The 27,790-nt window shown below is 37.9% G+C and overlaps 1 protein-coding gene across 1 annotated transcript in view; it reads left to right on the forward strand.

Annotated features, from left to right (window-relative positions):
- Window positions 1-27,790, forward strand: part of trpc7b (transient receptor potential cation channel, subfamily C, member 7b) — a 110,202-nt gene that overhangs the window by 73,492 nt on the left and 8,920 nt on the right. The window contains exon 8 of the mRNA XM_022665722.2: window positions 27,594-27,789. Coding sequence (XP_022521443.2) covers window positions 27,594-27,789 — 196 coding nt within the window. The remainder of the gene's footprint in view (window positions 1-27,593; window position 27,790) is intronic.

The raw sequence follows: 27,790 nt of genomic DNA on the forward strand, positions 1-27,790 counted from the left end.
GATACACTGAGGAACCCTGAGTGCTCCAGTAAGCCAGAGTGATATTAGCTAGCAGTTGGTCCCAGTAGCTTGTTTTAGCATGGGAAACATGCAGGCTAAAGTCCGATATACTTGCTTCTGAACAGCAAAAGAGCTAGAGCGCTGTGGTTAGCTGCTAATGCTGCTCTAGCACTGCTAGAGCAACATTAGCAATAGCAGCTAACCACAGCGCTTTATCTCTTCCGCTCTGCGTGGTTAATAGCTAATGCTAATACTGCTGGAGAACCATACTGAAAATCCTTTATAACGCTGCAGAGTTATAAAGCAGAGTGGTTTTACTGCTCTTTACAACTCGATCGCATTAATGATTTTTTGGCAAAATTAAAGCACACTGCTGAGATAAATGGATTACTGTAATTTACTTTGGTGATTAAAACTTTTGCACAATACTTTATTTGTTATTAAGTGCAACTTAATAGTGCTGAATAGAAATTGTGTCCACAAACATGTGGGCATGTAGTGTACTTTAAGGGAAACAGATGTCAGATTAGGCATTGTTCTTCAGGAAACACACACACACACACACACACACACACACACATGCATTGCCCTGTGCCTCTCTCTTTCCTCCGCTGTCTCGCTGAGGTGACAACTACTGATTTTCATCTTTGTCACAGGGCCTAACAGCACCTTTGGGTAGTCTGCAGAAAAAGAGGAGATTTTTTGCAGCTAGAAATGAAAATAGCAGCTTTTTGCAGTCACATAACCACATCACATCACCACACTGTCACTTGTCTGACTTGCTACCTAAGCAGCCCCAGAGTAATTGGACACTAGAATAGAACTTTCCTCTTGAGATAAAAAACAGCTCTCTGGCTTCTCCTTCCATTGTGTCTCTGTGCAGCTGTGAGAGGGGCGCTCAGACAGCTGCATGATCTCAGCTGATTTTAGATCAAGAAAAGCTCATTTGCTCATGTTCCAGCTGCAGATAATATCACAGCGTATCTGCTGTGTCCTCTAAAGCCCTCAGATATGCTGCGCTGTGTTGCATGTAAGGCTATGTTCACACAGCAGGTAAAAGTGGCATACAGCCTTTTTTATCTTTCTAATATGACACAAATCCTGTATTCGTATGAATAGACCATGTTCCTAAACTGAAGCTTTTGTGCAAAAGAGCAATGCTTCACGTGAAGTTTCGCTTTTATCTTCTCCAACATCAGTGTTCCAACATCTGTAGCAAAATGTAAAATACTGTAACACATTACAGGTTAATCAGATAATGAATACCTAATACTTAATAAATACTGTTATTTTTTATTAGTGAACCTCAAAAAAAGGACATAACATAGTCTAAGCTGTTTTCAGTGTCATTTGTATTTAAGCTTGTTTAGGCCTGCTGTTAAAAAGGCTTATTATTTGGTCATGCACTATTCTTTGCGTTCCTTAAACTAAATTTTTAAGCTTTGTATTTTCCTTTGATGCTGCCATATATTCATATGCCCACATTCAGACATTTTTTTTTAAACGCTGCAGTTGCCAGTTTTCCCTTCTGCTCAGTTAATCTGACTGGTCAGACTACATCATAGTGCCATGAGTCAGTCATGCATAGTAGATTAATACTAAAGTCATCCAAACTATGAAGGAAAATATATAGAATCATTTAAAAACAAAAAAAGAATATGTTTAATATTTTGAATTCTTCCAATTCTTGTTTTTGATGACCTCATCTTGGCTGAATTTTCTCAGTCAGCTTTATGAGGTAGAGTCACCTGAATTTCAGGCTTTCAGTTAACAGCTGTGCTGAACTCGTCTAGAGTTAATTACTTGAATTTCTTGCCTCTTAATGTGTTTGAGAGCATCAGTTATAAAGATGTAAAGAGGTAGAGTTACAGGTATACAGCTCTATTTGAGTAATGTTTAATCCATAATATGGCAAGAGCATTTTTTAATTAAGTAAAAAAAAAAACATTTAGAAATGAAATTCAGTCAATCTGGGGAAAAAAAATCTAACTTTGAAAGTATCCTCAAGACCATCAACACTGTTGTGATGAAACTGGCTCTCATCAGGACCACCTCAGGAAAGAAAGAGCAAGAGTTCCCTCTGGGTAAGTTCATCAGTTAGTTTCCAGACTCAGAAACCACAAGTCAACAGCACCCCACAACCTTTACAGAGTAATTTGATTTATTTAACACTTAAAATAAAAAAAAATTACTACATGATTTCTTATGTGTTCCTTCATAGTCTGAATGAAAATGAATGTATTTTACTGGTTCTCTATGGAAAAAAAAGGAAAAAACATTGGATTTGGGCTGAGATCAGTTTTATACCTGTTGTGCCAGGAAAAGAGGAAAAATGAAGCTTCAGGAAAAGTGCAGGATGCGGAAAAAGCATAGCTGTGTGTGTGTGTGTGGAAGAGTAGGATTACCATGTAAAGAGGCTGTGTGCAGTTTAAGGAATAAATCATGTGTGCCACATAAGCCAGCAAAACCCTATGAAGCAATAAGCACTCACACATTTTATAGGCAACATGTACACACACACACACACACACACACACATATACACAAACACACACAGTCTAGTACACATATGATCAGCTAGACAGCATTAGGCTTTCTAATATTAAACTGCCTTTAAAAGGCCAAACCTGGGAGAGATGAGATCATCTCAGCGCCGTGGATCCTGCTTTGATGGACAGCTAATCTTTGTTTAATATTTATACACGTTCAGCATGCCTGAGGGGTGGAGGGAGGGAGGGACTGACGAACAGATTAAATGTGAATGAAAGAGAGGTAGAAGGAAGAATCTGTGGCCAAAGTGACTGTCAGCCTGAGCCAAAGTCATTGCTTTGGAAGGCGTTGTTTATTTACATGCATATACTGCTTAATATAAGCTGCGTTCCAAAGCCTATGCTGCAGTCGAGGTATGGGTCATTGTTAAAGTTTTGGAAAACCTGTTTGTTTAGTGTTTCTTCAACAAATCAAGGGTATTAAAAAGAGTTTATCCTACTTTTGTTGGAGTAACTGCCTCTACTGTCCAGTGAAGGCTATCTACTAGAATTTGAAGCATTGCTGTGATGATTTGTTCAAGTCGTTAGATAATTATCACCCATCCAACCTATCCCAAACTCCCCAGCTCATCCCAAAGTAGTAGATGGAGCATCGAAATTCCAGATTATTCCAGCAGTTCCACTGCTACAGACAGTCTTATTCTATTGACTAGACTTCTCTACAGAGACTAGACAAGCTCTGGGTTTGCATTTGCAAATTTTTTCAGCAATGGCTGCAACTTAAATTGGCTGAATAGTATCATTTATTAGAAGAGGTGTCCACAAACCTCTGTAGAAATGGTGTATATCCAAAGGATCTGAAGGCTGCATATTTGTTGCATGTTTTTGAACTGAACAAATGTACAAGGTAACAATCAAACCATGAACAAAAGGCCTAAATGGGCATAAATGGCTTTAGCTGTTTGAAAGGCGGTGGGTAGAGAGGGAAACGGAATAAACTTACCTCTGGCAAACCTATCTACTACTGTGAGAACCGTGGTGTAACCATCAGATAGGGGCAAATCAGTCACGAAATAAAAGCCTATATGTGACCATTGTCTTTCTAGGACTGGTAGGGGCATACGTTTAACAGCTGAGTATTCTATCATCTCTCATGGTTAAGCAGAATTCAGACATGCGCTGATACAGCAAACACTGTTTTTTAAATAAAGGAGCAAAACAAAGAGTGGTCAGCATAAACAGGGTCAATACCGGCAGACAGGAGCAGCAAGGGTTAACTATACCAGAGTAGATTGACATACACAGGGGTCATACAAAGGAAGGTGATATCAGAGGTCAGGCAAAAGTCAGGGTTAATTAGATTAATAACTCAAGGTCGATACACAAGAGAGCAAAACACAAGAATCAGAAACATGTCGCAGGGGTGATAGTGAAAAAAAATCCTGAGCCTGAACTTTTTTTTCCTGTTCCAACAGGGTGAGGAAGGGGGGGGGGGGGTTGTTGGGGAGGGACAACAGACTGCATATGTGACGTAACATAGGCATAAATGTTGACACATTATTCAAACATTTAATAGTCTGTGTATAACCTTATTGTCAAGTGACACATTTTAGATAACGTTTTCATTTTCATATTTACATTTTCTCCACTCTTCTAAAAAAAAGTGCACTTTTTTTCTACTGAGAGCTCTTCTTAAGATGGTGTCCTTGTGTAAAATAATGTAACTTTATGTTTCATAGAGATTTTTATATACGTCAGGACATGTGGTCTTACTGTGAACTACAAATGAACAGAAGTCACATTACAGCAGTGTTTCTCAACCCTGATCCTGCATATTCTACTGCATATTAACACTGTTCTGTATATTCTTCTGCATATTAACACTGTTCTGTATATTCTTCTGCATATTAACACTGTTCTGCAGATATTCTTATGATTTTAGCCGATCTGATTCAGGAGTTTAGGGTTAAGCAGTTTATCAGAGCTGTGTGTGGATGAAACTGGTGAAACCGGTGAAACTGCTCACTTACAAGAAGCTGCAGTTCCTCATCCAACCACTAGTGGGAGCTGCAGCAGCACAAGCCCCCGCTGTCTTTACTCAGTCACAGCTACAGCCCAGCCACGGCCTACAGAGCTCAGCTCAGCCAGTCTGGAGCGTTTTTACACGTTTTTTTTAAGTTCATCTGTGTAGGAAAAGGTTTTAAAAACGGATAATACAGCTCTCTACAGTTCACCTTTCAGCCAAAGCAGCTAACAGCAGCAGTTGTCACGGAGGCACTGCTCGGATTACATTATAAACAGGTCAGTTAGCGTGCTGCTAACCTCATGGCTGCAAGGTTAGACTGTTGAAGGCTACTGAAGACTATTAAAGGCTATTGGAGGTTATTGAAAGGGTTATTGGAGCAGAAATCAGTAAAGGCTGGTTAGATAAGTGATTCACCTCCTCGTCCTTTACTGCGGTGAAACTGCGACTAGCGCTGTCACAGTGATGTTTATTTAACGTCATTAAAACTGATTTTGTCAGGTATTGTCTTATAAATATTTACACAGAACTTATATCTCTCCTAAAAAGCGTTTATTTTGGTCAGTAACATTCATGTTTATTTACTAGCAGCGTAAATTACCAGTGTTTGCTTTGGTGTGGATGTAATTAGGGGAATCTGTACCAGCCAGGTTTGCCAGGCACCTGTGTGGCATTAATGTGGCATTTGGCCCCGCCCAAGATCGGTATCGGCGATCGGCCCATCGTGGTGAAAGACGACCGGCGATCGGAATCGGCCCCAAAAACACTGATCGGTTCAGGAGGTGTAAAAAAGGAGGTGAATTTTGGCAGTGCATCTGCGATTCTTTTGCTCTCTGCCCGTTTCTTTCGTTTAGCACAACCACTTTCATAACTCCGCTTCATTTTCACTGTGACAGCTGTCACTCTAGGTGAAAATCAAGATCAGGTGAAAATCTAGGTGAAATGATTGTGGAATTGTGGAAAACACAATTTTAGTTCAGTGATCAGGGTTAAGAAACTGCTTTAAACTACAAACATAAAGTACTGTACTAAATTCTGACTATCCACTACATCTGGCTTCTAGCTAATTAGCTATATTCATTTTTTTCTCCTGTAATCCTAAACTAATAACGACAGTGAAATATGTGAAATAGTGATTAGCTGATCAGGTACAGGGCAAGTTGAACATTACATATATAGTTTATTTATTTTCTAAAACCTTGACTCCCTATCAAGCTAACTCACTAACACAGCTGCAGTTTATTAATCACAGTGGGTTTAATCTGTGTGCTGATACAAGAAGTGTATTTTTAACCAGCTATCAGAAACATATCATCACAGTTTACGTGTTTAGCCTACCGTTATCTTTTTTTGAGAAAAATCTCCGTATATCCAGATCTGTTTTTAAATCAGCTGAAGCTGCTGCGTCCGATCCCGCTGCTAAATCTCACAGCAAGGGAGGGGCTTCCCCCGCTCCTCCGCAAAAAAAAAAAACAGCAAGCTGATTGGCTGTTTCTACTGAGAGGCGGGACTTAATACCTGAACCGGCTCTATTTATTTATTTATTTATTTTATTTATGTATATATATATTTTTTTTTATAGAGCCACGCTACGCCGGATTTCCGGCGCGGCGCCGGAACGCTATCACCCCTGATGTCGTAAAATGGGGTTAGCCAAACAATACCCAGCAAGGGGTGAGTGGATTGAAGGTGTATTTATACTGATTGGGACAGGTGTTTTCAATAAGTGGGTGATAGGCTTCCAGGTAGTGTTGTGTGCAATGTGGTTGCGTGAGGGAGTGATGTCAGCGTGTGGTGCGGAGAAACAGGTGCACTTTCAGCACCAGGCATGACAATAATGGTGGAGAGACGAACAGAACTGGACCAGCAGATCATGTGGACATCCCTAATGTGAGTACAGCTGAAAGATATGGGCAAAACCAGCAATGGGTTCGCATTGGAGCTAAACCCAAACGGCATGCCACATACAGCTCTGTAGTATCCTCCACTCCTGCTAACATAGCACATCTGGCTAATGCTAATGCTAAAGCTATTGCTCGGAGATCAGAGCACAGAGCCAGAGGAAATCAGGTCCAGTCACTTAGTTTGCAAAACAGATTTGAGCCACTGCAAGACCTCAATGACTTTCCTAATACCAGCCAGTATGATACAGAAAGAACCAGAAGATTCAGCCATTCAAAACACCCCAGGAGAGCCACAGGGCTCCAGGCTGTGGCCACAGCAGACACCCTTGTTTTGGGGGATGACTCTGTTCATGGCATGAAAAATAATCACAAACTCATCGTTCGATGTGAGCCAAACATCACAGTTTCTGAACTGAATGAGAAGCTTCCAACACTACTGGCTGAATACAGAACAGTGAAACGGATTATTGTTCATGTTGGAAAGAACGATACAAGGAAAGAGGAGTCTGAGGTGTTAAAAAGGGACTTTAATGATCTTTTTACCACACTGCACAAATTCAACATTCAGACATTCATCAGTGGTCCTCTGCCTGCAAGAGGCTGCAATATGTTCTCTAGGCTGTTGGCTTTAAACATTTGGCTTCAGAAAACCTGCAGGTCAAACGGACTGAACTTCATTGACAATTTCAATCTGTTTTTTGGAAAGAGAGAGTTTTTCAGGCGAGATGGACTGCACACCAACAAGAGAGGAGTCAAATTCCTGTCAGAGAACTTCATTTTTTCTCTGTGCAACTTCTCTGTTCCCACTGGTGAAGACACGTCAGCTTTAACACCCAAGGACACTGTCTGCAGTACAGAGACACAACATCCTCCCCCCACAGAGACTGCGGAGTTATCGGACGGGAGCCATGATCTGCTGTATCAGCTGCCGGAAACACCGCAACTGCATGAACACTCCACACCATCCTCCATCTCCACCTCATCATCATCATCCTCCATCTCCACCCCATCATCACCCCACCTGAACTTCCCAGCAACCATGGAGAAGCTGGTATCTGCAGGGACAAGGCTGACGCTTTCTCTGTCAGCGAGTCCTCAGGTACAGCGGAAAATCAGCTCAACTTCTCCTCCACAGTCACCTACTGCCTCACGGACACAGCAACCCCCATCCTCACCACCACTACACTCCCCAATCAAGGAGTTAGTAAAGGGGACCAAAATGAAGCCCAGTGAACATGAACATGAGGAAGTATTAAACAAACTCCCCCCACAACCCAAAAAGAAGAGACAAGCTCCTAAACCACCGGACAGACTGCTCCGCTCTCGACTTCTTCACCAGCAGGAGCCCCTCCCACCTCCCTCCACCATAAGGGAAGAGGCCGCCACAAGTAATCCAGCAAACTGATATATTTTGGGTCCGTGCTGCTACAGTGGTGAAGTCAGCAGTACATGTTTTCAAAACAAGTACGGACCCTGTGTGCCAATTATCTCCCCCATTCCAGTTCTTATCAGAAGCAGAAAGAACAGAGAGTATAGGTCACATAATGTGAATATATCCAACTTGCAGTATGTAAATTGTAACCCACAGGCTTTGGAACAAAACACACAGGTTATTAAGTTAGCTCTACTAAATATCAGATCTCTTACAAACAAGTCCTATCTAATTAATGATTTTATTACAAATTATGGGCTTGATTTTCTGTTTTTAACAGAGACATGGTTAAATTCATGTAGTGCTGAAAGTGTATTAATTGAGTCGGCTCCACCAAACTTTAACTTTTTAAATGTCTCACGTACCGGCAAGAAAGGTGGAGGTGTAGCTATGCTGTTTGATGATACTTTCCAATGCAAGCAGTTATCACTTGGTGACTTCACATCTTTTGAATATTTAGGTGCAGTTTTAAAAGGGACACCAAGAATATTACTAATAATTGTCTACAGGCCTCCAAGGTACAATGCTGATTTTATTGATGATTTTACAGATATGCTGTCTTTTATTTCTACTGAATTTGATCATTTTATTATTGCTGGTGATTTTAACATTCATATTGATAATTCCAAGGATAATTATGCCAGAGAACTCTATGATGTATTTGACTCTTTTGAACTCTCTCAGCATGTGACTGGAAGCACACACTGTCATGGTCACACCCTGGATTTGGTTATTTCAAAGGGTCTCAACATATCAGCCTCTATTAAGGATGTTGCACTATCAGATCACTACTGTGTATTCTTTGAAATGTGGACTTCAATACACAGTGAAACCAGACAGATTAGGTACAAGAAAAGGCAGATAAATGACATGACAGCTGAACTTTTTGTGAGCAAAGTGTGCTCTGCACCATGCAAACCATCAGACTCTGTAGATACTCTGCTGGATAGTTTTAAATCAAAAACTGCTAGAGTTTTAGATGAGATTGCACCAGTTAGAGTTAAAACCATGCCATGCAAGCAGAAAGCTCCATGGAGAAATGATGCTGCAGTTCAGCTCCAAAAGAGAGAAAGCAGAAAGGCTGAGCGCAGATGGCGTAAAACCAAGCTTCACATTCACAAAGAAATTTTTAAAGATAGATTGCGTGATTACAATAAAATAATGTGCACATGTAGACAAACCTACTTCTCCAGCATTATTAACAATAATATTAACAATAGCAAAGTTCTTTTCACTGTGGTTGACAGACTAACTAACTCACCTACATATATGACCTCTGAGCTAGTTTCAACTGAGAGATGTAATGAGTTTGCTAAATTTTTTAATACTAAAATCCACAATATCAGGCAAGACATCAGTACATCTCTATCCACCAAGGAGCCCATGTGCTCTCCAAAACCATGCATCATAGTCAACATGTCCCAGTTTAATACTATTAATGAAGAAGTTTTAATTGATACAGTGAGACATCTCAAATCATCCACCTGCAGTCTTGATACATTACCAACCAAGTTTTTAAAGAATGTGTTTTACTCAATATCAGCAGACATTCTTCAAATAGTAAATACCTCACTCATGTCGGGTGAATTTCCAAATTCATTAAAAACAGCCGTTGTGAAGCCTCTCTTAAAAAAGAAAAATTTAGATACAAACTTATTAAACAATTACAGACCAATTTCTAATCTACCATTCATTGGAAAAATAATTGAAAAAATTGTCTTCAAGCAAGTTATGCACTTTCTGTCCATAAATAACTGTCTAGACCAATTTCAGTCAGGTTTCCGGCCCAATCATAGTACTGAGACTGCGCTTATTAAGGTTATCAATGACATTCGCTTAAACACAGACTCAGGAAAAATGTCTATTCTACTACTGCTGGATCTCAGTGCTGCTTTTGACACCATTGACCACAACATTCTCATAGATAGACTTGAGAACCGGGTTGGACTTTCTGGAACTGTCCTAAAATGGTTTAGTTCATACCTTCAAGGAAGGAAATACTTTGTGGAAATGGAAAATAATGTGTCTGAGACTGTGCCAGTGACCTGTGGTGTACCCCAGGGTTCAATTCTTGGGCCACTCTTATTTAATTTATATATGATTCCTCTGGGTGAAATCATGCGTGACTATGGGATATCTTACCACAGCTATGCAGATGACACTCAGATCTACATGGCCCTCTGCCCAAACAACTATGGTCCCATTGACTCACTGTGTAAATGCCTTGAGCAGATAAATAAATGGATGGGACAGAACTTTCTGCAGTTAAATAAAGATAAAACAGAGGTTATTTTATTTGGGAATAGTAATGAGAGGCACAGACTAGCTACCTATCTGGATTCAAAAAGTCTAAAATCTAAAGAACTAGTGCGTAATCTTGGTGTACAAATGGACTCTGATCTCACTTTTAACAGTCACGTCAAAGCCGTCACCAAATCAGCATTTTATCACCTCAAGAACATAAATAAGATCAGAGATTTTCTGTCTAAAGCAGATCTGGAGAAACTCATCCACGCCTTTATTTCTAGTAGGATTGATTACTGTAATGGACTCCTAACTGGACTCCCAAAAAAGACCATCAAACAGCTTCAGCTGATTCAGAATTCAGCAGCCAGAGTTCTGACTAGAAGTAAAAGAAGGGAGCACATCACCCCCATCCTTAAATCCCTACACTGGATACCAGTATGTTACAGAATAGACTTTAAGGTACTGTTACTGGTGTATAAATGTGTTAATGGTGCAGGACCAGCATATTTATCTGATGTGCTCCAGCAGTATGAGCCGAGCAGAACTCTCAGATCATCAGGAACTGGTCAGCTAGAGCTGCCTAAAGTAAAAACTAAACACGGAGAGGCAGCGTTTAGTTACTACGCTGCTCTTAAATGGAACCAGTTAACAGAGAGTATTAGAAGAGCTCCAACACTAAACATGTTTAAATCCAGACTGAAAACCTACATGTTTGATCAGGCTTTCAGCTCAGTTTAAAACACTGCAGCTCCGCCCACTTTTATTCTGTAACGGCACTTTTATATTATGTTTTTTCTTATTTTAATTTTATTTCCAATTCCTTGTTGTTCTTTTACATGTTTTTAATTTTACTTCTCTTTGTTTTAATCATGTATGTTTTATTCATGCTTTATTCTTATTTTATTTTTATTTCAAATTCTTTTTGTTCTTTTACATATTTTTAATTTGACTTATCTTTATTTTTATTTTTTTATTTGATTTCTCTGTGTATTTTCTAATTTGTAAAGCACTTTGAATGACCGTTGTGTATGAAAGGTGCTATATAAATAAACTTGCCTTGCCTTGCCTTGCCTTGGAGTACATAGAAAATACCTTTTTTCTAGTTTATAGGATGCAATTTGGACACACTCACACTCTTTTGTGAACAAAGAGGGTTGGTTTTACAGACAAGGATTGAGCCTAGTCCTGGACTACAATTTGCTTTCAGTGAAAAATCTCCATTTAAAATGCTCTTGAGTCCAGGTCTAGGCTTAGTCCCTTAGTCTGGAACAACTGCTAAAATGTATGTGGCTAATGTTATTGTGCTGTGCTTTATCTTAGTGCTAACACACTAAATAAACTGTATATAGGTGATTGTCAAAATTAGCTTTGCAGTACAGAAATGTAAGGCAATGCATTAACAATGAAAGAACACCAGTGTGTGGAGCTTGTATGGGTACATTTTTTAAGTCTGTAAAATGTTGTTTTGTCACTGGCTGTTGTTTTTTATATCAGAATTCTGCTCGGTTGTGTTTTTTTATTCTTGAATATCTGGCCTGTTGCTTCAGACTGGAAGGAACAACAGAGCTGGAGAGTGAGAGATAAAGGGCAAGAAAGAGATCATTTACTGGAGGGGAAGTGAAAAAGAAACGGGAAAGAAAAATTCCAGGCCTGTAAGCAAGCCCCTTCAGCATGTTGAGTTTTTATTCAGTGCTCCTTTACTCTCTCTTGGCCTGTTTAATAATCTGATAGCTTCTGGCAATTTACTACATGCTATCTGAACCATATAATAAACTGCCTGATGCTGGGGGTGATATTACACCCCTAATCCACCAGCAGTAACTGTAATAACTGCTGCGGGACCACATTCCCTAAAGCATCTCAACAATAGCATAGAGGGAGTGCCACTTTTATTCAGTCTACTTATTTTTTACTGCTTTATTAGTGCCATAGAGTTGTAAAATGTTGGGGGAAAGGAATAAAAGATTTAGAAAAAGACTTTTAAGTCTACATTATACAAACAAATGTAGTGGAACACTCCTTTTTAGGAGATTTTAGACACCTCTAGTTAGTTTGCTGTGGGTCGAATCAGTTTAACAAGTTTGTTCCAAAAAACGTAGAGCATTTTCAAACAAGTGCACCACAATGAGTCACAACAGACCACATGCAAATGTTGTCTCTGATTATTGGTTCAACCTGCTTGGGGCAGAACAAGAAAGTAAATACAGAAAGAAGGTCCTGACATGGCATTTGTTCTTAGGTATAGTAATGATCTGGATAGTTTACCATGTTAAACTAAAGAATAGAGTTTAGCTCAAACTATCAAAATACACCAATTGAGTTAAACTGAGGTTGGATCATGTTCTCACCATGAACAGTTTGTTTGGGACTGGACTATAACCAACTCCTCTCAATGGTCTGGATGTGGTTATTTTGTTCCACATACGAGTATAACCACTAGAGAATGACACCAATATTATAAAAAAACATAATCTCTACAGACGCAGGTGTGAAAATGCCTAAATTAAATGGGACATACAGTATTATGCAAAAATCACATTACATGTTTTTTATTTCCACTTGATTATCAACTGACCCTGTAAACAATCCATGCACACAAAAAATCCATCCATCTGCTTTCTGTGAATCAGTTAAAAGAGTTTAGTGTTATGAATCATGCGGAATTATCATGAGCCGTTTGGATGATTCCCTTACTGTGGTGCTTTGAACTACCCTGGCACCACCCCTCACTTATCAATCCCCATCAGAGCTCCACTCATTAGATCAGTTGAAGAAACACTATTTCACTAAAGTGGTAGAGAACCTCAGACAGTACACAGCAGGATAAGTCAGCAGACTTTGTCTGATGGAGGGATCTGTACCTACTGATTGCAACAAATCAACAGATGAGGAACATTTTATTTTATAGCACTTTAAAACTGAGTTTAATAACAGTTAAGCCCAAACTAACTTATTTGTGTTTTGCTATTTAGCACAAGCTAACACTAAGGTGTGGTAAACATGATGTGGCCAGCAACAATTTATTTGCATAAAAGTGACAGAGCCCTTAATCGGCTCATTCTGAAAGGCACTGTAACTGGCAATAATAACTGCAATAATAAATGCACCACTCCATTAACAATATTTTAACTTGTGCAAAAATTTACAATATGTTACCTTTCATGTGGATAGAACTAAGCCCCTAGTCATGCAGTCTGCCTTTACAAACATGATTGAGACAGTAAAATATGATGGAACCTCAGCAACAAGTATGTGTTCTTCCTTTGCTACTAGATATTTTACCATCAGCGTTTCAGATCCACAGCAACACAGCAAAGCGGTGAAGTGCCAAACTAAGTAAAGTCACAGAGCGGGGTCTGAGGAGTATCTGAGGAGTATGGTGTATTACTCAATAACCCCAATCCTGCTGTTAGCTTAGAGATATTCTTGCGCTTTGGCCATGTGTTTATGTAGACAGCTGGCTGCTTCGTTGATGGGACTGTTCTCATACAGTAATTGCCAGTGTCTAATGCATGTTACTGGAAACCTCCACTAGAGGCCTCTACTAGCAGTGGTGGCAAGGACATGTCGTATAGTTTCAAAAACCTTCCTCCATTTAAACGCTGCTGAGTGATTGGACAGCCCCTAGTGTTATTGTGTGTGTTGCACCTTGTGTGTGCAACATGTAGCATCCCTTTCTAAGGACATGCAAAATCGATGCATCAAACATAATCTTTGCTAAACCAAATCTTTAGCTTTAGAGTTAGAGAGCAAGGGGGGCCGAGACCACGCTAATGTTTATGGATGTAGAATGGGATGTCATTAAAGCTTCTGTAGGTGTAATATGCAGGTATACCAATACTTTCGTCGATGTGTGTGTGTGTGTGTGTTTGTGTGTGTAGGCAGGATATGTCTGCAGCAGAAGCAGGGTATCAGCACACATCAGACAGACAGACAGACAGATCACTCCACCCTGCTGTAGAGATGAGATGAGAGGGAGATGGTAAAGTTTATCTCCTCATCAAATTAACTCACACAAAGAGAAATGGGCTGAGAGAGAATGAGAGAAAGAGAGCGAGAAAGAGAGAGAGAGATTAATTGGATTTTGTCATCGTGAGGGTTGCAGCTTGAATTTCAGCTGAACCTATCCGGCAGGAATCTCATGTGAAGAGAGAAGTATATGTGTGTGTGTGTGTGTGTGTGTGTGTGTGTGCTTGTCTTCACACCACAGCAGAGCTCAAATGAAGGACTGGCTAGAAATGCCTTAATAGGGTTTACTGAAATACATGCGAATAGAACATTTATTATTAAAATCTCCCTTCACACCTCCTCACTCCTCCTGACACTTCTCTCCGTTCCTCATCCTGCTCTCTCTCTCTCTCTCTCTCTCGTATTAGAGTGCAGTTAATGAACACAGAGAACGGGAGGACACCTGTAGCAGACCATCCGCCAGATTCATTAAAAACACAGCCAGATTTACTGTGATATTAACAGCAAATAGCGCAGTAACACGTTTGCTCAGTTTCCTGAAGGAGGATTACTGAAGGTTTAAGCATTTCTGTGAAATCTGGCACCACCACATTTTTCCCTTCATTTACAGTGCGTGTGTATTAGCAATTAATAAAGAACATTATATTTAAGCAAAATATATGATAGTGAATGTACTGGTGAGACACTGGGTTAGTTATATTTTCTGAGATATGAAGCATAGGGGTGTGTTAAAAAAATCGATTATTCGATTTAAATCGATCCTCATTTGAATGATCCGATATCGATTTATATAAACCCGAGATCGATCTTTATAACTAGCCCCTTTTCCCCGTGTATGCGTAGCTTTAACGTCTCGCGTAGATCTCGCGAGACCATCCTTTTTTTCCGAGCAGCGCGCTCTGGCTGGGGTGATCAGTTAAGCATGGCTGAAGCAGGAGTGCAGGCGCCCAAGAACCTGAAGGCAGACGTGTGGTTGCATTTTGGATTCAGAAGCTATGGCGGTAGGGAAGAGCTGGATAAAAGCAAAGCTGTGTGTAAACTGTGCAACAAGGAGCTGAAATATTGTGGAAATACCACAAATCTGAGAAATCATCTAACGCAACACCATCCTGATACTCAGAAAACGGCAGAACCCACACAAACTCCACTAGAGAAAGCATTTGCGATGAAACTACCTTCAAGTTCTCCTCGTGCTAAAAAAATATCTGAAGCTCTGGTAACATTTATATGTAAGGATATACAGTTCATAAGTGAGTGTTCATAATATAAACTAATATTTTAATAATGAAATTTGAGTGTTCCTTGTATAATTACATTTCATATTCAAACTACAATTTTTATGGTAACTGAAATTTCCCTAAATTAATCGATGTTGAATCGAGAATCGAATCGAAAATCGATTTGAAAATCGAATCGAGACCTTGTGAATCGGAATCGAATCGAACTGGGAAATCAGTGATGATACCCACCCCTAATGAAGCATGTATAGCAGTCTGAATGCATAGTAATGGTTTAGATATATTTGCATTTGTTTATAGCAGTAGGAATTATCTGGGTAGTAAATCAGATTAAACTGCACCTAAACAGCTAGCTAACCTAGCTAACAGAGAACATTTAACAATGTTTTATTAAGCTTTCAGGCTAACCTCTAACATTACTGAAATAATGTTCCAATATCGTTCTGAATATAGTTGACATAATACTCATTTGCATTACAACAAACATCAGCTAGTTAGGGAAGGAAATCTCACTATTTTAGGTGTTTTTCTCAATGGGTTTCTTGTAGATGATTTACCGCACTGGGATGTCATTGCGTTGTCAAGTTCTTTCTAACCATATATGGATTATGTTTGTGTGTGAAGGGATTCCTGAGTAATTAAGCTGGGAACACAAGGTGCAATTGTGGACAGAAACTCTGTCTGTAGGGTTCTAAGGGTTAATAAAACAGCTATTTGTCCACTGCCACGCACAGTAATTACACTTTGGGTGCTCGTTTCCACGGAGATCCACGTAAACACAACAGCCAGTGGAAATGGAGGAGCTACTGAACGCGATGTCATGTGACCGAGAAAGTCTAAAAACTCACTGGTCCTCCTGTTTTTTTATTTTTTAATTGTAGTCCGAATTCAAGAGTTTTATTACTGAGAAGATGTGTGAAACATTTTTAACAAACTAATCCCATTCAGATAGGGCTTATTAAAGTTAATTGTGGTGTTCAAAATATATTCTTTTAACCCAAAGTTTAAATTGTTGGCTGGACTCCTGTTTTCTGAACATTACAACTAAAATTCTTTGCATTTTTAATCTGTCAAATTTGAAAATCACTCCAAAATTAGCTTGAAACCAACTCCTCTCAATGTTTTTGGTGCAGATGTTTATATTCAAACCTGCATTTGATAAAAATGTGTTCCAGCTTAGCGTCTCTGGCTTAAAGTTACAGGTGTGAAAAAAACATGAATCACTGAATTCAGGCATTTTATTCATTCCTTTTGATACAGGTGTATTAAATCAAGATTTATAAATAGTGAAAGAATGGATTAATGAAAGAAAAGCAACCAGAGTACTCATGGTCAGCATGTTACTGTAATAGAATAGAACAGATTTCCATAAGTTAAAATTTCCTCCTTCCTAGATACACACAATCAGCTCAGTAACCCCACTGGGCTTCATTCTGAAACCTGAGCATTCATGAAACTTTCATTAAAAATGGACCTTCCTGAAAACTTTCCACCAGAACGTGTGTATATTAATGAATAACATTGAAATTCCACATTTTGGCACACTTGCAAATTCCTTTACCGCACAAGAAAAATCTCCATAATGCAACAATGCATTACAAATGGACTGAGTAATTCTGAGTGACAAGAAGTGGGGGGGCAGGGGGTTCCAACAGCATGTCTACATAATTACTGACACCAGTGTCACAACCTCAGCGAACCCGTGCAGATCCGCTGTGATGTGCGGACCCGCAACTTCCAGTACCCTGTACAGAGCAACTGATTGCTTCCTTTTTTTGTTACTTGTGTGTCGATCAATTACTTAATTACCCTGCTGATAAAACAGCATGACCAGAATTGTTTATCTTGTTTTGAAGGACACTATAGACTTTTTATTTAATAACAAGTGTGTTTTAAAAATAGATAAAAAGTGACAAATTTCAGTTTCTGTGCTGAAAGATTCTGGATTTCAGGATTTTTGTCAATAGTCTGATATTACAGCACTAAATCTTGAGGATTTCTATTTAAGCATTACATAACAAGCTTTGATGTTTGATAAGGAACGTTACTGAAAAGCATCATTGTAATTGTAATGAAAACATAATATTTAAGTAAATCTGCTAATGTCAAAATATATGAAATTGTCTCTTTCCTGAACTTAATTTTAAAATCAATATTTTCCTGAATACAAATCAAACAATTCATGTCCTCCAAACCTTTAGTTTAATTATGTTTGTCTAGTTTTTACATCTATTTTCAAACTTGCAGAATTTGGGTTGATTCCTGTTACTGATCTGGAATCATTAAGTGGAGTAGAGATTAGACACCCAGCTTCTAAGGGTGACCCTCATTTACCATTTTGCCAAGCATCAAAGGGATTGAAAACATTTAATAAGAAATCAGAAATAATATGGAATAAAACAAAAATAACTAAATAAAAAAACTATATTTAAATCAACATTTAATATATATGAATGAAATATATATGTAAAATAGAAATTTCTAAGACAAAAAAAAAACGAACTGAAACATAAAACGTAAAGAATTTACAAAATAAATAAAAATAAAAAGGTAATAAAAGTAAATAAGACATTAAATGAATCCTTTACACCAGGTTAAACAAAAAATAATTTTAAAACGTGTTTTTATGCAATAGTTTAAGTAGTGATAGAATTATAAATATTGGTTGATTCGGAAAAATTAATTGCATTTAACGTTAATCTTGAGCAATGATGCACATCCCTGCATGATGATGCATTACCAAGTTTACCTGAAAATTGTCATTTATAATTAGTATAAGCAAACTGCTGACTGTTACAATAAATATTGAATATCTTATTCATATTTCAACTACTGACTGGTCTCTTCATTTAGAAAACATGTTTGCTGTTGTGTACTGTGTTGGGTATTACTTCAGGACATTTCTATATGGATATCACTTTTTGGACTAGGGTGCTGGTTTCCTACACAATAAAAATGCTATTAAAGTTAATTTTACTGTGTATGGACATTTTAAATCTTTACCTTGTTATAAACACATAACTGCCTCTTTTAGCTTGTTTATGTAGCAGACTTGAGCTCGTCGCCACATAGAAAGAGAGCACACACACACAGGGACTGGAGGTCTGAGGATTTATTTTGCTCTGCACAAAATATAGCATGGAGCACAGTTAGCACATGCAGCAAGCAGCAGCTCTCTGTCAGCCACTGTACAAGCATCCACTATGCTTCTCTTCATAACAATTATTTATAAGTCACATTAGCATATATACTATAGAAATTCATCACAAGAAAAAAAAGGCAAAATAGTCCAATAAACAAAAATATGACAAACACTGTGGTGTAATAATACATGAAACAGCACAGAGCTAGGATGCAGGACAGATTAGCTTAATTTTCATATTTTCAATCACTTTAAACCCTATATACAGAACAAAAATATGTATATTGTATTTATAAAAATATATAAAATAGTGATATAAAATAGTTACTGTAAAAGACTAAACATTTGATCGTATAGTGGCTTATTATGGTATTTTAGAACGAACAAGAATTCAAAATTTTAAGCTTAAGTCATTAAATGGCACAAAACGTTATACCTGCACAAAAAAAGGCTGAACTAAACTTCTCTAAAGTCATCAAAATTCGGTTTTGACGCATTTATATCAGCTCATATTTCTCACACACAGTTCTAAGCACTTGCTTTATAGTAGGGGGTTACAATTTTTTCATTTTAGCGCTTTATTAAAACTATGGGATCAGAGCCACAGAAAAAACACGTCTTACCTGTACAAGCATCCACTATGCTTCTGCTAAAAAATAGCGCGAAAGCTTGCATGTGCTTGCTGCAGGTGTAGCGCTAATTAGTGCCCCACCTGCAACAAGATACGGAGGAACCAAAATTAACTACTAATAAACAAACATACAACATATAAAAACATTTTTATATAGCAATATTGCTTCAGATAATTAATGACAGTTCAGTTTAAAAGGTTTTGGTGGAGTTCACATAAAAATAAAAATTAATTTAAAAAATAAAATTAAATAATTATTAGTTATATTTGCATTAGTAAGTCTTTAGCATATGCTTTGAATTTCATGTTGTTTTTGTATATAAGTTTTTTGTTTGTTTGTGAAAAGCAGACCATAGGTATTAGAAATCATTATTTAATTAAAGTAACTTTCACTTTTATGTTTACCTGAGTGGGCTTATTTAACTTTCCCACTGCATTAGCCTCATGCTTGCTCTTATTCACTCTACTGATCCTCTACTGTTCATTCCCTCCTCAAACACATCTTAATTAACTTAATTAAGTATTGATTAGGCATTGATTGGATGGTAGCTACAGATCACATACACCTAGGAATGAGGTTTGCTTAAGCTTACACATTGACAGGCATTAAAATCTCAATTTGTTGTGGGAGTGCACGGTCTCAATCGGGCAGTTATTTTTAGTCGCACAACATCAGACTCTTTTCTCTGTGAGAAAAAGAAGACACCAAAACCTAAATGTAAAACTATGCGTCAGATTACCATTTCTAAAGCATATTTAATAAATAAATCACTAATAAATCTATCAAAATCTCATGCATGAACATTTGGCTCAATAATGATTGGCTGAATAAAGATTTTTTGGCTTTTTCTGGCTACTGCGCTTGCACAGATCTCCACACTGAGGGATACTTTCTCAGGGATGTTATAAATAAAGAAACCACTCACTGATTAACAAATGAATGGAACTTCTCATAACTCTCAGCATGGTGTCTTTTTACAGATACAGCCCAACAACTGAACCCTGCATTTGACAAAAGAAGCAAAAACATAACATTTAAACAAAGGTTTTGCAGAAATAAAAGCCTCTAAACACTTCCTATAGCTTCCAATGAGAGTTAGCCTTCTGGTTGAAGGTATTTTGGATCTTTCTTCTTTACAAAACATCTCCAGTTCAGTCAGGTTTAATGGTTTCTGAGCATGAACACCCCGCTTTAAATCACACCACAGATTTTCAATAATAATGTGCATTGCAATATTTTGAGCAAAACTGTGATCTTACCCTGCTATCTCTGCTCTTACTGGTGCAATGTGCAATTAATGAACAATGGCCACCAGGCTGCTCCAATTTAGCCATGAAACTTCCCACACTAAAATGACAGGTGTTTCAGTTTCATTGTCCATCCCCTGCAGCTGTCTTCAAACAGGTCAGCCCAGCATATCTCTCTTCCCTACTTACTCTCTACTGCTCTCCACAAATCCTGCATGTCATATCACTTCCTTCCTCACCATCATAAATTCATATCTGTCCTCCAGTGTTGAGTCCCTTAAAATGTCAGCCCTCAATCATAGCAGTCATTTTCACCGAATCCAGTGCCGACCCCACTGACTTTAACAATTACAGACCTATCTCTAGTCTTTCTTTTTTTCTGCCAAAATCTCAGGAGTCTCTCATTACAGATGACCTCTGAGAATCCTTTCAACACCTTTCAGACTACTGTACTAAACTTTCTACAAGTATAAGTCACAAATACTCTCATTTCTACATCTGATTCTGGCACATTTCCTAGTCTTATCCTTCTGGAACTTAATACACCGCTTTTTATAACATTGCCCACAACCTTACCTAGAGTGACCTTTACTTCCCTAGTGCTTACCAATGTACTTCCTTTCCAGCTATTACACATGGTGTCCCCCAGGGGTCAGTACTTTGCCCTCTTTTCTTTTCATTATTTTTTCTTCTGTCTTCCACTTGACCATATAATGAGATGCTATTACATTAATTTTAGCTGCAGTGCTGATGCTCATCTGTTGTTGTTCTTTGTTATGAAGACGAGACATAAAAGAACATGCTAAGCTTGAGGAGTATATTACATTAGCAGGTGTTTATAAGAGTTACAATATACAGCTCTGGAAAAAATTAAGAGACCACTTCAGTTTCTGAATCAGTTTCTTCGATTTTGCTATTTATAGGTACATGTTTGAGTAAAAATAACAAATTTTAAATAAATATATTGTCATTTAGAGCATTTATTTGCAGAAAATGAGAAATAGCTGAAATAACAAAAATAGGTTTCAGTCTTTAAATAATGCAAAGAAAACAAGTTCATATTCATAAAGTTTTAAGAGTTCACAAATCAATATTAATGGAATTACCCTGGTTTTTAATCACAGTTTTCATGCACCTTGGCATGTTCTCCTCCACCAGTCTTACACACTGCTTTTGGATAACTTTATGCCACTCCTGGTGCAAAAATTCAAGCAGTTCAGCTTGATTTGACGGCTTGTGATCATCTTCCTCTTGATTATATTCCAGAGGTTTTCGATTTGGTAAAATCAAAGAAACTCATCATTTATTTTTCCAGAGTTGCTTTTGATTAATTGCAATTTAGGTTTTTTTAAACAGTTTTCAATTAAAATTAAAGATGCAATATGTCAATTGCACATTATTACAATTGCTGTTTGCAGAGTTACTGTATGTATTATTCAACACACTTTCCCACAGGAGTCTTTGTGGGCCACCACACACATTCCAGTGGATTCATCACCGTACGTCTTCACAGACACACACAGAGTTTCTGTTCCATTTTTTTTTTCAATATTTATCTCAGGGAATGAAAACTAACTCAGTTTTACACACTCTCTTCTTCTTCTTCTTCTTCTTCTCTTTTCTTGCTCTGCCTCTCTGTCTTCATCTATCTCCCTTTTGCTTCCTCTCTCGTTTGTCTCCCATTTGTTAGTGTAACCGACCACACACTTCTACACACTTCAGATTACACAAACAGAACCAGAAAAGGAGAGGGTGAGAGAGAGAGACAGAGAAGGAGAGAAAGAGTGAGAGAGAAGGGGAGAGAGAGGGAGAGAGAGAAGGAGAGCTGATGGTTACAAAGCTGTAGTGAACTTCATAGACAGTTAATTTGCCCCCTCACCTTCAAAAGTCTGAGACAACATTTACAGTCTTTAAAACAGGAGAAGACCCCCATATTTACCATATTGTGTTAAACACATATAGAACAAGCTGTAAAGGCCAGGATATTAATGAGTTTAATAAGACCTGATCATATAGTAAATCAATTAAAGTTAACTATTAATAACAATTAATAAATCCTCATATAGGAATGTGTGAAAACAAATCATGGTAATATTATTTATTTATGTATTTATTTATTTGGGTGGTTGTCGTGGTGGGTGCGCACAGTTTTTTTCAGTTGTACCAAGGGGGGGGGGGGGGGGGTTGGGGTGGGTTTGGATGCTCGCTGTTCTTGTTCAGTTGTTCACCGACGTGTGTTTTAGAACTTTCGAATCGGACAGTTCTTTGCGCCTGACACTCTGGCTGAAACTCCACCCTCTTTGACTAGGTCTGCCTAACAACAGAGCGATCTATATTCTGATTGGCTCAACAAGAGTACATTATAATATACAGCCGATGGATTGGCAAGCGTGAGACTTGAGAACAATGGGTATATAAAGCCCCCCCAGCATTAAGCTGTGGAACAGTGGAACTGTGATGGAGCTCCTCCCAGTACTTTATGGTTGAGTTGGGTAGTTGAGGTGAGGGAATGGTGGGAAGTGGGATGACCACACTAATGCTGTCCTTACTAATGCTCTTCTAATGGATAATGGAAAGTTAATTTAATCCTCACAGCAATGCTCCTAAATCTATTATAAATAATAAATGCAGGATAAACACTTTTTTTAAATACTCTTTATTTCAGAAGAAACACTGAATGAGCAGATGCCTTAGGACTTTTGTCTATTTAGTGATATAGACAGGCCAAGGTGAAGTCTGTTCTCTTTAGTTTATAAATATTGTGTCACTCTGGACTTTCTTTTATATATAATTAAACCATTTAATAGTTTTATTTAATTATGTCCTCCTGCTTTCTATGGGTTTTAAAATGCTGTTTTAAAGCAGAAGCAGCAAGGACAGTTAAAGCACAATGATTAAAGCTCCCGTCATTCTTTTTTATTCGTTTTATAAGTTAATAATGGCAGAACAGTCTGTAATTGGTGCATGCTTGTGTTGGATCACAGCAGTAAAGAGCTGAACAGCGAGTTCAGTTTCACATGCTGTGTTCAGATAAAGGTACTGTAGCTAGCGTCCATATGTCTAAAACATTCACACCAAGACTAAAGCACTCAGTCCTCAATCTTTCACCATCAGCAGCCGGAGTCCGAGAGAGCACAATTAGCCTTGCTCTCTCTGAGTGGGTAGATGGTACTCTCTCCCCTCATCAGTTGTAGTCCCTGGTGAATATATATATATATATATATATATATATATATATATATATATATATATATATATATATATATATATATATATATATACCTAATTGTACTAAAAACATATTGAGAAACGTCTGAATATGCTGTAAATATACTATAAACAGATTTATCTACTTACCTAAAACATATTAAAAGTACATTATTGTTATTCTTTCATCAAATGTTTGAAAGTAAACGTTGATCATACTTTTTACATAAGTATATAAAATAGTGTATTTTAAAAAAATTGATTACTATAAAGTGCACTTTTAGTTTAATGTATTTCAATTTACTTCTAAAATACTTATTTTGTACATTTTTAGCAAAGTGTGTTAAAAACAACTGTTACAGGAGTCCACTTAAAGTACAGTATATCATGTAACTCTTTAGAAAGTAAATTAAGTTACTACATTCATACAAGTTAAAGTAAATTTGTGTATAATATAGTACAGTATAATAAAAAATATATTTTTATACCCAACGAAGTATATTAGAACTGTGCTACCTACAAAAGCAGGAACAAGAAGCATATTTGTACTCTTATGTAAATATATTTAACATGAATTATTAGTACATTCCTAATTTACCTGGGGTATAATAGTGATACAGTTGTAATACTCATTAAATGTATTCTAATTTTACTATAAGCATATTTAAAATATGGCGTTACATACATGAAGTTCTGTGTTTAAATGTTACTTATATGTTAAGTATATTTAAAATAGTTCTATTTTAGTACAGTTAAGTATGTTTAGCACAATTTAAGTAAGACTTTTGTATTATTTTGATATAATTAAAGTATAATAAGTACGAAAAAGTTGTTCCATAATAGCACTTTTTAAATGTACTGATTAGAAATGTGGCTACAAGAACACTTTAGTGCTTTATAGCAAAAAAATGCTTAGTATATTTCTATCTACTTTTTTTCAATAGGGGTGTGATGTTGATCAGCACTAATGAATGGTTTGGATATTTGGGTAATTGAGGAGAAAATGGGATTTAATTGGACATAAAAGTGTTTTATCTTTTCCACTGTAAAATAATTCCACACTGGAGACCCATAGACTGGTCTCTCGCTGTTCCTGGCTTGTTTTTTGTTTGTGCAGAGCAAAAAAAAAAAAAGGCAAAGGGCAAAATACTGGATAAAACTGGATAACAGAGCCAGCAGCCAATTATTTAAAACATGCCTGAATTATTATTAATGACGTTACACTGGTTCATTTTGTCCTGGTGTCATTAATGAATGCTGTAATCTTTCTGTAATCCAGATGGACCACCCAGGTTGGACCATCCGGTGATGCTATCAATGCTATGTAGTCATTTTCTTTTTTTCCCTATTTTTCCCCCACTTGTTTTATTTTTTGATAATTGCTCCAGTAAAAGTATTGGAAACCTTGGTTTATCACGTTTTTTATGAAATCAGGGGTATTTAAAACAGTTTTCTCTCTAGATAAGACGTTTTACTAGGTTTTAAAGCATTGCTATGAGAACCTGATTGCATTCAGAGAGTGGTAGTGATGTCAGGAGATTGGATGGTCACCACTCCACCTCATTCATATCCAACTCCCCAACCCATACTACAAGAATTAGATGGAGCACCATCATTCCAGAGATCACAGTTCCACTTCCTTCCAGGTGATGCCAGCCAACTGCATTTCTCAAAATGCTGCTAACACCATCTTTAGGCAGCTGAGCACACTTGGAGGAGAATGCTTGTTGGCTAGCATCACTCTTAGCTGGAGAGAGTATGAAGAAAATGAGGACAATCTCTCCCACCAAGGGACAGTGTGGCCAATTATGCTCTTTTGGACTTCAAGCCCCAGATGGCTGTGGTATCACCAAAATCACAATCACTCTGTGATTGGGCCATTGCTTAGAAAGTTGCACCAATGAATAGTCCATCAGTTCAGTTTTCAGTTTATACAGACATATTTAGCATGTTTTATGTCCATGTTTATGTCATTGAGTGTTTAGTGTTGTAGTTTGTCCACAAGTTTGTCCACAAGTTTCTCTGATTATAAAGGTCATTCTTGCATAAAACATTTACATTTACATTTACATTTACGGTATTTAGACGCCCTTATCCAGAGCGACTTACAACAGTGCTTCAAAGTTACTTAAGATATCCAAAGCTAGTTTGTAGACTAGGATCAAGAGATACATAGAACTTAATCATGTTTAGAACCCTAGGAACCTCTTTTTTTTTTTTTTTTTTTTTAGTTTAGGAACTCTTTGACAACAATCAAATGTCCTAAAGATAGATCAAAAAGACAATTTATTGACAAAGGGGTTTGGCTTACAGGAGTAATCAAGGACAGGCAGGGTCAGTAACAGTAAAGCAGCAATAATAAACAACATACCAGAGCGTGACGGGCAAAACAGGGACAAACACAGGAAATCCAGCAAAATAAAGGGCAAGGCAAAATGGAAGTCAAAATGCAAAATGAGGAAGGCAACGGTAAACAAAACAACAAAAAAGGCCAGGCAAGAGAGTTGTCAAATATACAAAACAGGTTGATAACAAAAGCAAAAACAAAGTAAATGCATCGTAGAAGAGCTAGCTAACTACATACAATACCCTGCAATGAATAGGGGAAACTGATGTGTATATATACTACACAGACCAGGGACCAGGTGTGGACAATCAGAAGCTGGGGGAGTGTGAACGCCGTAGCGTCACGTGATAAACAGAGTCAGGAAGGTCCGGTGTAAGTGCATGCTGGGAATTGTAGTCCAGAGCAGGCAGACTCACAGCAACTATTGTTCAGCACCTCCAGAAACTCCACCTCCAGACACTGAGATTAAAATACCTGTTAATATCGAGGTATTGTTGGTACAGTATAATGCTTCCTGGAGTGCATACTGTGTGTGTTAGGAGAAAATGTATAAAGCGAGTATTGAATTATTCAAATAAATATTTGAATAAAGCACACAAAAACTTAACCCTTCACAATAACTGATTAAGCAAGCATTAGACTAATGAACATAATTACTGTTATCTATTAAAAAACTCTAATGAATGTCACAATCACAAAAGGTGTTTTTAAGTAGGGATTGGGTGGTGAATAACGCCTAATGAGAGCAAACGGGTAGAATATAGAGGGCAGAGCGCCTGAAAGGTACAGAAACGCCTGCGTGTTTCCTAATTGAGCGCTTTTAGGTCGATACTGGCTGATTGTAGCCGTGTGCTGCTGATTTCTATTAGACATGTCTTCTGTTTGACATATTGAAGACTAGTCTTCTCGGCTCAGCTTCAGTGCGGAGCTTTCGTGGCTCTGTATCAAGCGTTGCATAAACCGGGGCCTTAATGGCTACCTGGGCTGATGACTGATGATTTGTAAAATGCCAGTGTGTGGCTTCTTCAGGCTTAAGTGCTTCAGCAGGTGTCAGGCTTTCAGAGAGAATGGAGTATATGACCAGTGCTGCCACTGCTTTAGAAAAGAGAAAGAACAGGAATAAAGGAAGGTAGTAATTAAAACCTGCAGAACGCATGCTCTTTAATGGACAGTTTGGTTTGGTTTTGTTTGGAGTGCAAGTGTGTGTGTATGTCTGTGTGTGTGTGTGTGTGTGTGTGTGTATTGTAATAGAAAAATGTGTTCTTTTGTATTGTGTGAACAGGATACATTTTAATAACACTGTTTTACACACATACACACATAGAGACTTGATTTAATTTAAACCATGTGCTTCAGAATTTATCTCTGTAAACTGCATTATTTAAACCTTTTAGGTGTGTGTGTGTGTGTGTGTGTGTGTGTGTGTGTGTGAGAGAGAGAGAGAGAGAGAGTGCTGTGTTAGAACAGCGTGTTCTTTCTGTTGTTTGGATGTGCTCTTTGTTAACTGCTAGCATAAAACGCAGTGACATTTTAATACACACTCTTGCACTCACACACCCCCCACACACACTTTCATACTGTACTTTAAATCACATCAGCTTTATTTATACTGCACATCTCTGCATTAGCCCTGCATTATTCAATTCAAATGTCGGTGTGTGTGTGTGTGTGTGTGTGTGTGTGTGTGTGTGTGTGTGTGTGTGTGTGCATTTGTAGGGTGGAGGAGAGTTTTAAGACCCTGTTCTGGTCCATTTTTGGCCTGTCGGAGGTGATCTCGGTGGTGCTGAAGTACGACCACAAGTTCATTGAGAACATCGGCTATGTGCTGTATGGAGTGTATAACGTCACCATGGTGGTGGTGCTCCTCAACATGCTGATAGCCATGATCAACAACTCCTACCAGGAAATCGAGG

This window comes from Astyanax mexicanus, chromosome 2 (genome assembly GCF_023375975.1).
Source record: "Astyanax mexicanus isolate ESR-SI-001 chromosome 2, AstMex3_surface, whole genome shotgun sequence".
Classification (NCBI taxonomy): domain Eukaryota; kingdom Metazoa; phylum Chordata; class Actinopteri; order Characiformes; family Acestrorhamphidae; genus Astyanax; species Astyanax mexicanus.